Here is a 10,981-nt window from a genome sequence, read left to right as displayed (position 1 = left end):
GCTGCGAACCACTCTTGCGTCCATGCCGATACATGCCATGATGGCATTGGATCTGCCAATCAAGACCATCGCGCGGCCAACAAAATATGTCGTGGCTTTTTATGAAAAGGACGTCGTGATGTGCATGGTGGCATGGGATCAGGTGTGCACGCCAAAGGATTTAGGTGGTCTAGGCATGCCCAACCTACGGCTACTCAACACAGCTCTACGAGCTCGATAGCCCTGGCTAGAAAGAACGGACCCCAGCAGACCATGGAGCAAGTTCAATCTGCAAGTCTCCTACGATTCGATAAGCATATACAAAGCAGCAACAAGGTGCATGCTTGACGACGGTGAAAGCGTGCGCTTTTTGACAGACTGGTGGCTCTAGGACGGCCGGATTGAAGATCCAATGCCTCACCTATATGCAATGGTAAAAAGAACAGCACGGCAGAAGACGATCAAGGAGGCGATCACGGATGGTTGGTGGCAGGACATCTCTCCTGACATGAGCGCCCAAGCCCTACTCGAATTCATATCCCTGGTGGACAGGACCCAAAACCTAGAATTGCTGGAAGGCATGGAGGATAAGATCAATTGGGCTTGGGAAAACAAGGGTGAATTCTCCGCCCGATCGGCATACAAGGTGTGCTTTGTGGGCAGAGTGGAGGCCGACGGCGCCACCCAGATATGGAGGTGACGGGCGCCAGCAACCTGCAAGTTTTTTACTTGGTTAGCGGTGAGGAACCGATGCTGGACAGTCGGTAGACTGCAACGCCGACAGTTGTCGCACCCACTGGCGTGCCCCTTCTGTGATCAAGCCCCGGAGACAATCGACCATCTCTTACTGGGATGTGTACTAGCAAGGCAAGTGTGGACAAGTATCACCAACACTTGGGGTAAGCCTACTTGGATGCAGACGGTAGATGCCAATTTAGTTCAATGGTGGACAGCTCTGAACGCGTAAAAGCAACTAAGGAAGGAGACGTGGACAGTGATTACACTTGTGGTCTGGATGCTGTGGAAGCATAGAAACGTCATCGTCTTCAACGGAGCCTCTCCATCGGCGAAGGTCATGCTTAGGAGGATTGAGTTGGAGAGACAAGATTGGAGGGCGGTGGGATTGCTCTGTGAACAAGGATCGTTACCATGCACGGTTGATAGGTTGGACAGCGACGAATAACCCGCATGTGGTTTGTTTTTATGGCTTTCAAAGCCATGGCTAAGTTGTAACAAACGCAAAGCCTTTTTTGGCTCCTTCTACCTAAGCTTCTGATACGTCAATCCTTGAAAAAAGAAGACCGACAACCTAGATCAAATGACCACACAATCAGATGGGTGTTGTTTTTCAAAGCCCGGAGGAGAACATCATGCTAAGATGGCGCCATGGTTACAAAGCCACCAAACATTGACTGAAAGCCGAAACGATATATCGGAGAAAAACTCACAATTCCTATACACAAGCGCACCAGAGAGTAATGAATATTTTAAAACTAAAAGGAAGAATAAAAGTTCATGATTCTCCAACCTTTATTCGTGGGTGTTGTGACTGAGTTGGGCTGTAGAGATGCTAAAACCATAATAAAACCACCTCTGCGATCAAAGCTTGTTCAATATGGTTTCGGTTTTGCCCCTTCGTCAGCGTATATATCAGAAATCTTTGATAGGCCCTAGCTAGATCCCTTGCATCGGTAGCCTACGCGAGCAGGTCTTGCATGTAGGCGTAGTAGCCCTTTGGAATACCCAAATCTTGGCCAAGTTCCATCCACGAGTACCCAAATCTAGCAGCCAGTACTAGTCTCCCTTTCGCCACCATCCATCATGCTTTGCAGAACCTCACCACCTTTCGGGAAATTACCTGAACCCGATGCCTAACTGATCATCAGTACATTAATCTCTCTGAGTGTGCTGTGTCATGCATGTTACTCGTCTTCAAAGAAAAAGAAAGCTTGGCCGCATCGAATAAAATTCGCACGGTGACATCGTTGCTTGTATGATTGAAATCTCATCATGGCCGATCGCTTTGAATCCAGCAGCGCGAGTGCGCTCGCAGCTAATGACATACTGCGAAGTTCTTCGGAAGTGACCAGCTCCATCGGAGGTGGGAGAGGCCGGAATAATTTCGCAGGAAAACTTTCTTTTGGGCAAGAAGAATGTCTCAACTTTGTTGCTTTCCGTCTTCCGCGGTGCAACTTGGGTCTCATTCGTGCAGGAGATGGAGGATGGTGGTGGCCGTGGCTCTTCACGGCTGCGTAAGCTCATTATTGCAGGGCTTCCTTTAGGGACGAACAATATCTGAGGGTGACGTTCCCAACGATCTGTTTTGGAGCAAGACTGCATCTTGTTTCCACGATATACTTATAAGTTTACATACGCATCGCATCTCGCCACGCCACGACAGCGACGGTCAGACCATACGAGCCTATCGACGAGGCAGCAGCGCCAAGTTGGCGGCGATGATGTTACGCTTCACATGGGATGATCCGGCCCTTTTTCTTCACCTACACAAGTTGCCGGCGGCTAGTTACGCTGAACCGTGGCTGCGTGGACGCGAGGCGTCCGGCCGGCTGGGAATCCGGCGGCCACCCGCGCGCAGGAGCCATAAGTGGTCGATCCGAGTGTGATTGATCATTGCCCGGCCGGTTCAGGAAATATCTCAACAGCGAGAGGCCGTAGATAGTGGTGGTCCTTTGGGGAATGTCAGATCGGAGCGCCTTGTCTTCCTGCTGGTCTCGGAATCGGAAGAAGCAAGGACATGGATTTGCCACGAACTCCGCTCTTTCGCCTTACCCTCCCTTCCTTGTGGACCTAGACAAATACCATCACCTCTTAGCTTTCAACGAAGAGACAACTCTTATGCGCATTTAATCCTGCTGCAACCGCAAGCAGGTGGACATAACAATGTAATCTTGCAGCTTTCTTTTTCATGTTTCCATCATGTGAATTAATCCCCGCATAAGAAATACTCCCTCCGTCTCATAATATAAGATGTTTTATGTCTTATATTTACCTGAAAAATTGTCTTATATTATGGGACAGATTGAGTGTTGTCTGAATTGAAGAGGCCCTCGGAAAGAATTTTTTTGCTTTGTGTATGCTTTTCTTGCAAATGAGCTTCTTGACAGGTCGCCTCTTGTTGATCTGTAGAAAGAAGCGCTAGGCATCACAAAACTTCTTCAAAGTTCCAAAATGGTGAAGATAAATCGGAAGGCAAATGTGATGACGCATGAGTTAGCTAAGTTTAGTTTTGATAATGATGGTTCTGATGGGATTCTGGTTAGTAATGTTCCGCCCTGCTGGCGTATTGCTGTAACAAATAATTGTAGTAACATTTTTAATTTAATCAATATATGAGGTGGTGTTTTGCAAAACAAGGAGAGGAAAAACTGCTTCTGCCTGCCGTAAGAGTCGAAATCCCGACAACCCACAGCCGACATCCCCGCCCGCCGCCGGCTCATAACGATAGGCGGCCTCTACGGCTCTATCGGCCAGTGTTTGCAAATTGCAAAGACAGAAGATCCAACCAAACCGGCCTACACCAGAATAGGCCAGAGAGGGTAAGGGCAGCTTTTGCGCCCATTTCTAGTACGTATTATTACAAGCATAGGCATACACGGGCCATAACATTGACCTCCATCTCCTTCCAGATGTGTAGGAAGCCGATAAGACCATAAGAGCAACTAGATCAACCGAGAAAGCACATCAAGCAAGCGGCACTCCACTCGAAACGCCCATCTGACCAGGCGCGGGTCTGCATGCACAACTTGCAGCACATGTACCGATGCCGCAATCCGTAGATATACCCAGCACCAGCAGAGCAGCTTCCTACTTTAGCCCTCTGTCTTGTTTTCCCCTCTAAAACACACTCGTCTTCAACTTCAAACCCTGGTGAACTCAACGAGTACAAGGTAGAAGCGCCGGTGACACATCTGGTGGCCGCCGCGGCAAGAAATGACGAGCCACAGGCGCCGGAGCAAGATACAGAGGCCAGCCTTAGATTGAGAGGCTTAAGACAGAAGATGGCTGAGAAAGAATAAAGAGGATATCTAACAAATCTACTACTTGTATGATTTAAAATTTAAAAACAATCACCCGAGGGAGGCATAGGCGACCCCGTACGTACCTCTCTTTGCCCCTGGCAGCTATAGTCTCCAAGTAGCTTAACTCTTCAAATGCGGTGCTAGTTGTTTCCGGAAGGATTCCCCCAGTACATGCCCAGATTCTGCTTGATCGGTTCAACTCTCAAGGCATGGCAGCCTACGAAACCATCAAGAGAAAACAAAATTGCTGGCACCGCCCTAGAGGCAACGAAAAAAATAGCTAGGCAGTGGCAGTGGTAGATGATGCATGTGTGCTACTGTAGTACATTACCAGTACTGCGACCAAATAATCTTAGTCGTCGTCTCGCTGCCTTGATCAGTTACTCGTGTGCTATGTCCGAATTCTCACGGCATAGTAAACAGATTTGCCATGCCAGAGGCCCAGAGCCCCTACCTATCTTCACGTAGTAATCATAGACGGAATGATCAACTGATGATTGCCTACAGCTTTTCTCTACGAGAGCACAGAACCAGAAGGCAGCAGAATCCAACTTTTCAGCAGCCACCAATGGAAGAACGCAGCAATCAAGCAATATCCAGATTTTTCACAAAATCCAAAACCTCACAGGATTATTATTTTTCCTTTTCTGGAAGTTTTTCCCTCCATATCGATGTCTGTTTCATGTAATTCCAAGCTGGAAGTATCTCTGTCAAATGTCCATGTCTGTACTTGGGTAGCCCATGTGATGTCTATCATTCTCCGCCGAGTTCGATGCACTATTCAGGTTCCTGGACCAATGGGATATGCCCACGTGAAGGGCGGCACTGCTTTATTCGTTGGTCAAGGATCAAGACCGTGTAGCCACAAAACAAACCAAAAGGCAATCCACATATTCTATCAACTTTAAGGTTCACCATCTTATATCTAAACTCATTGCCATTCTTGTTTGGACTCACGAAATTGAAATTCAGGCCTGAGAAATAACACCATGCACAATTGAAGTTTATTACCTTTGAACTCAAGTGCGGTGGTACTTCTCTAAATGTAATAAGGCTTCTCTTTCTAGCTTTTGGAAATTGCTTATGATATTTTATTCATAAACGGTTCAAACTTGCGAAGCTGAAAACCTACAGAATGCAGCAGTATCAAGAGAATGAAGTCCACATAAACTTTACTGTAAAGTACAGGAATAAAATTAGATTCTATGGTCCCCTACTAGTCAAGATCAATGTAGACCTTATCTAACACACCTTTGCCTCTTCTTTTATCTGAAGTCCGTATAAGTTGACATATACAGTTCTATTTATTAAGACAAAAGACCAGCAACTGAAGAAGAATCTTTTGCAAATGATATTCTATCACACAGTTGGAATGGCATATATGCCAAAGAACAAATAAACTTCTGAAAGTATTCACTGAACTTATATTGAGGTAATGAGGTCGAATGCTCGAACATCATATTCCATCAAATAAACTACTAAATCAGCGACAATTAATATGGATCCGAGGGAGTAGAATATAAGACATAAATTTAAGTAGAATGTTGTTGCGTGGATGTATTTGCGACACATACATATTAGACATCAGAAGAATAACCTTCAAGTGAATCATTTAGGTATGATATGGAGGTTTTCAACTTCAGTTGATTGTACTATGATAGACTTTGGGCAATACTACTTCCAGTTAATTATGAGATCATTTATTTTCCTAATAATTAATACTACTCCAGAAGGTAAGAAGTACAGCTACATGCATATTTCCCAAATGCAGCATGATCTAGGATAACATTATATTGTGCCAACAGAACAAACGCCAGTAAAATTTTGAGGAAGCAAAAGCAAATGAATCAACGATTTACATTTATGAGTTCCTAAAAAAACAGTTTGCTATAGAATAAGGCGAAAAGTTAATGTTACCTTTGTCCACAATCTATGTTGGTAAATCAGAAGAGATCTTAAAAGTGCTGTGCTGCCAACACATGACTTTTGCTCTTTCCAACAGCTTTGAGGAGAGAGGCATTCTGTCTGTTTCTAGTGTTCGATCCATAAGCAAGACTCGAGGAGAACTACTGGCTGACAGAATAGAGAGGCAGTTTCAGTGGCAAGTCTATGGCAAAATTAATTGAATTAAAAGGAGACTAAAGTTAATTTTACATTTTGCGGGAACTAAAGTTAATATATTCGAAAACAATAAGTTCCTGTTATAAACTTTTTGTTGGACGAACTGGAAATTATTTCAATTTCAGTTCATGGCATGCAATGGAATAGACCATACACCTGTACCACAGATTAGCATCTCAAGCATTAGAAGTGCTATCCAGGGGTATCAAGATTATTGTCCAAGCAGAAGACAGCAAAAAAAAGGATAGATTTGTCAGGAATACCCCCTACCACTTTTTAACATCGCAGTATAATATTCTCGTCCCACCATGCTTACACTTTTTTCGACGGAACACCATGCTTACACTAATTAATAAACCTCTTAGTTACTCATCTTACTTACAGCTAAACAATACACTCTACAATACATAATCGTCTCTTTACCATTTAGTTACAAGGCAGGGGGTGGGGGAGAGGGGGGGGGGGGGGGGGGGACTCACCCAAACACTAAGCTTAAATGTTTGAAGGGAAAAAGTGTACATAAAGAGGGTGGGAAAGTTTATAGCTGAAAACAAAGAACATAATGCATCAGTCTGGGAGATAAGTCAAAAGGCAACCCCCTTTTCGGTAGGGGCACCTATTTGTTAGGCTCTAGGTATAGGGAATAAGTGAGTGCGATTACATCAGATTTTATTCACCTACGTGGAATGGTAGCGAGCACTTCTTCTATTGGTGTAGGCCCGGAGGGTGGACAGCCCTAAATATTACAAGTGACGGCAATCCATATCATTGTTTGCAGTTTAAAGATACCATGGCGTACAGAAGTAATAGTTTCGGTCGTCACGACTGGCTCAGCATCTAGGACTGAGAGTATATATAGAGCACAGGCCTGCACCGCTCACTTCACCCAAGTGCACACTTCGAGGCCAAGTTAGCTCCTCTTGAGCAATAGTACTCAATCTCCTCGACACCACCAATTGTAGGTAACCATGTCAAGGGATCCACTTGTTGTAGGCAATGTAGTTGGAGATATCTTGGACCCATTTATCAAATCAGCATCACTCAAAGTCTTATACAACAATAGGGAGCTGACTAATGGATCTGAGCTCAAGCCTTCACAAGTAGTCAATGAGCCACGGATCGAGATTGCTGGGCGTGACATGAGAAACCTTTACACTTTGGTGAGTTCATAACTCCTGTCTACCTCATTTGACCATTGAATATGATTGGAAATTAGGCTTTCTGCATTTAACGTTTAACCAAACAAAACAGTGATTACTGCAACTGAAGTGGCTATCAGGTCAAGATTATTATTTTTACAGTGTGTCAGGTCACCATTTTTTCTCTCTAAAGTATCACGCTGTAATAACATTTAAAAGCTGTAAGAGTACACCCATTAAACTGGAAGGCAAGAATCTTCACTCTTAAGATTTAAAAGCTGTCCTTGTTGCGTGAGAAAGACCTTTTGCAGTTCTATATTTTATTAAAAATATATCCTATGATGGTATTCGACATGTTTTCGCTAGTGTCAGCACATATACCAGCACCTTTGCATGCAGACACACATTAAAATCGAAGATATACACATTGGTCTAGACTCGCAATAGGAACATGGAACCACAATGGTTACTTCCAGCAATGCATGTTATATGTAGTGAAGATCCATGTACTTTGCTGGCCAACTTAAGATGGTGCAGAAATAGCACTGAGAAACTAAAATTTGATTACATTTATTACACTTCATTTCGTTTAAGAAGAGCATTAAACAATTGGACAGCTCGGATCCTAACCATCAAATTATACAAGCATAGTAATTTAGAAGAACAATGAAATTGCCATCACAGAAGACAAGCAATAAATCAATCATGGCAAACATTTCAAAGACATATGCATACACAATTCAACATCATTTTTACTTGATTGAATTATTTATATAATGAGAGCTCCAGTTTATATGCTTGTAACAACGAACGATGACAAACTTACCAATAGGTAATGGTGGATCCTGACTCACCAAGTCCAAGCAATCCAACCAAAAGAGAATACCTTCATTGGTAAGACCTGAAACACTTACAATGAATGATTTTAAATATCAAATCATAAACTGTTTCTTACAGTTGTGCACATGTCACACAGGTTGGTGACAGACATTCCGGAATCAACAGATGCAAGCTATGGTGGGTTGTTCCCTTCCTTCTGTGTATTTGTTTCCACGATTTAAATGTTTCGAAGTATTGAATGGACATTTATAATAAACCTACTTACGGCAGTCCGGGTGATGTCCACACCTAGTTCGTATTGACATAGAACAAAATAAAATGAAAATATTACTCATCCATAGAGTAAAGATCGACAGTTCATCACTACTGAAATGGTGTGCAAAGTTAAACTATATTACTCACCATACAGTAGGAATCTAGCACAATAGGCAGCTTATATTTTTCTGACCTCCACATTTATTATTTGTAGAGATTTATTCAAATGACTGGCTTAAGTTTGTATAATCTGGCAGCCAGTCTGCAGTATATATCATTTGGGCAGATAAAGGTGAATTTGAACCTTATAGCACCATTGAGATTCTACACTGAAACCAACAAAATGTTTGTAAGCTGAGGCACAATATTGCATAACTTGCTCTGAAAAGTTATAAAAACTGCATTTCAGGAAACGAGATAGTCAGCTACGAAAGCCCAAAGCCAACAGCAGGAATACATCGCTTTGTCTTTGTGATTTTCCGCCAATCTGTCCAGCAGACCATTTATGCACCAGGATGGAGACCGAATTTCAACTCAAGGGACTTCTCAGCACTTTACAGTCTAGGCCCACCTGTGGCTGCAGTATTCTTCAACTGCCAAAGGGAGACCGGATGCGGTGGCAGACGATACATCAGATGACAACTGAGATAACTGCATTCCAACTCTGCAAAAATGAGGGTGAATTGAGTGATGATGCATAAGGCCAAGCGCTCCAGGTGGGTGTTGCGTATGGTGCAGCGTAATGTAGTTTAATTCCTAGATTACTTTATCTCATGTACAGGCACTGACTATGGTGTCCCAAAATACCATGTAACAAATCTCAGCCACTGCTCCATCTCTTCTTCCTTGATGAGGAAAGCTTAAAGTTGATGTATTAGGGCAATGAGAGTAAAGATCTCTCATGTTTCCTAAGCACTATTAGATTTGACGCCAATAAATGATAAATTGCAGATTGCCTGTGCAAGAAAGGCAGTGCAGTGAAAACCGTAAGGTCCCGCAGCCACAGTTTACTGGCGTCATAGTGCTAGGAGTCTTTTCATCACGACCTCCAGTGATTAATCCAATGACGATTTATGCTGATGACCTCACTGAGAATTAGAATTCAGAACCCTCTCCCCATCCACCAGTCATGCTCTCAGATTCCACCAACACCAGCAAAGCAAATCTGCGTAGAAGCAGGTCATTAAAGGTGTAAATCCAAATAGCCCTGACATGTTAGTGCAGTCCTGGTCAGATTATGCTCCGGAACTGATCAAGAAAACCAAATTAGTGTGGTCACTTTTCCTGCCTGCCTTTGGTAGACAGGCTTAGCAAGAGCAGGAAGGGAATCAGGTACCTCAATGACAACAGAGAATATGACCATCTGAACAGCTAAAGCCCGGCTTTGAATGAAGTGCTACACAAAATGCATCTGCTTTTGCCATGACATGGTAAGATAAAGGCGAGCTATCTGTTTCCAATTTTCGAGGTGCGTCCATATTGTGGCAGCTTCTCTGTTATACCAGAACTAGCATCACACTTCTCACAGCGTAGGCACACACTGCTTGTCAGAGTCGGTCAGTGGCAGTGCCGGTCTGGCGGAGCTACATCCCGGCAAGCCTGGGCGGCTACCCGGGCTCAGCTGGTGAACCCCAGTGAAATGGTACAAGAGAGCAAGGACTCAACAAGGAGCTTGCACAGGCAAACACCGAAAAACGCAATTCCAACTATACATTGCCTAGGCTCTGATAACGGGCTGGCTCTGCCACTGGTCTAGGACCATATATCCTGTCGCAGCACCTGTCGTGGGAGCTGACTCAACCTCACTGACAATGTGCTGATACCAACCCATGGCAGGTTCCATGATGGCGCCACCCACCGCTCCAGCATTTTGTCGAACACCATCCATTCACCTCTGCACCAGGCTGCGCAGAAAGCGGCTATACCACATGAGGAGGCCAGTGTTAGGAATAAGCAACTTGTATTCCCATGAGGCCATAGGCCGATATATATACACGTACAGGTGTGGTACATATGCAGGAAACCCCTTATACTATGGGATAAATACAAAGGGGTATACATGACTTATATTATAACTCTAACACCCCCCCTCAAACTCATGGTGGAGGAACAACACTGAGTTTGGAGAGATAAAAGCCATGTTGTGCTCTAGTCTGGGCCTTCGTCAGGAAATCCGCCAACTGTAACTCGGAAGGCGCATACTGAAGAGCAACGACCTGATCCTGCACAGCAGCGCGCACATAGAAAGCATCAACACCAATATGCTTGGTGAGCTCATGCTTCACAGGATCGCGCGCAATGCTAATAGCACCTGTACTGTCAGATAAGAGCATAGTCGGTGTAGTGACAGAAACACCAAAGTCCTGAAGTAACCACCGTAACCAAGTCACCTCTGCCGTCAAAAGAGCCATAGCTCGCAACTCAGCCTCAGCACTCGAACGGGAAACTGCAATCTGTTTCTTCGTCTTCCAGGCAATGAGAGAACCGCCAAGAAAAACACAGTAAGCAGAAAGCGAACGGCGACCAGAAGGATCACTAGCCCACGTAGCATCCGCATAGGCCTGAAGCTGTAAAGAACTGGAGCTAGGAAAGAAGAGACGGTGAGAG

At 44.3% G+C, this 10,981-nt stretch overlaps 1 protein-coding gene and 1 long non-coding RNA gene across 2 annotated transcripts; one reads left to right on the top strand and one right to left on the bottom strand.

The window, feature by feature from the left end:
- Nucleotides 1–1,328: 1,328 nt before the first annotated feature.
- LOC120965839 (uncharacterized) lies at nt 1,329–4,565 on the bottom strand. The gene is made up of 3 exons (XR_006664838.1): nt 4,351–4,565; nt 4,103–4,236; nt 1,329–3,120 (listed from the first exon to the last, which is right to left on the bottom strand). It is a non-coding gene; the product is annotated as an uncharacterized lncRNA (long non-coding RNA).
- A 2,474-nt stretch (nt 4,566–7,039) lies between these two features.
- On the top strand, nt 7,040–9,324 carry LOC109740259 (protein FLOWERING LOCUS T). Its single transcript, XM_020299297.3, has 4 exons — nt 7,040–7,300; nt 8,112–8,173; nt 8,256–8,296; nt 8,784–9,324. The coding sequence occupies exons 1-4, from the start codon at nt 7,109–7,111 to the stop codon at nt 9,011–9,013; spliced, it is 525 nt and encodes a 174-aa protein (XP_020154886.1). The 5' UTR covers nt 7,040–7,108; the 3' UTR covers nt 9,014–9,324.
- The last annotated feature ends 1,657 nt before the right edge of the window (nt 9,325–10,981 follow it).

Source organism: Aegilops tauschii, chromosome 6 (assembly GCF_002575655.3).
Source record: "Aegilops tauschii subsp. strangulata cultivar AL8/78 chromosome 6, Aet v6.0, whole genome shotgun sequence".
NCBI lineage: Eukaryota > Viridiplantae > Streptophyta > Magnoliopsida > Poales > Poaceae > Aegilops > Aegilops tauschii.
The sequence above is the reverse complement of the archived record's forward strand: the minus strand, read 5'-3'. Positions and strand labels throughout refer to the sequence as shown.

Excerpts from the sequence above, each read along its gene's own strand:
- LOC109740259 (XM_020299297.3), top strand. The coding sequence starts at position 7,109 with ATGTCAAGGGATCCACTTGTTGTAGGCAATGTAGTTGGAGATATCTTG. Across the intron at positions 7,301-8,111 it reads TGAGAAACCTTTACACTTTG|GTAATGGTGGATCCTGACTC; the intron begins GTGAGTTCATAA and ends ACTTACCAATAG. Across the intron at positions 8,174-8,255 it reads AAAAGAGAATACCTTCATTG|GTTGGTGACAGACATTCCGG; the intron begins GTAAGACCTGAA and ends CATGTCACACAG.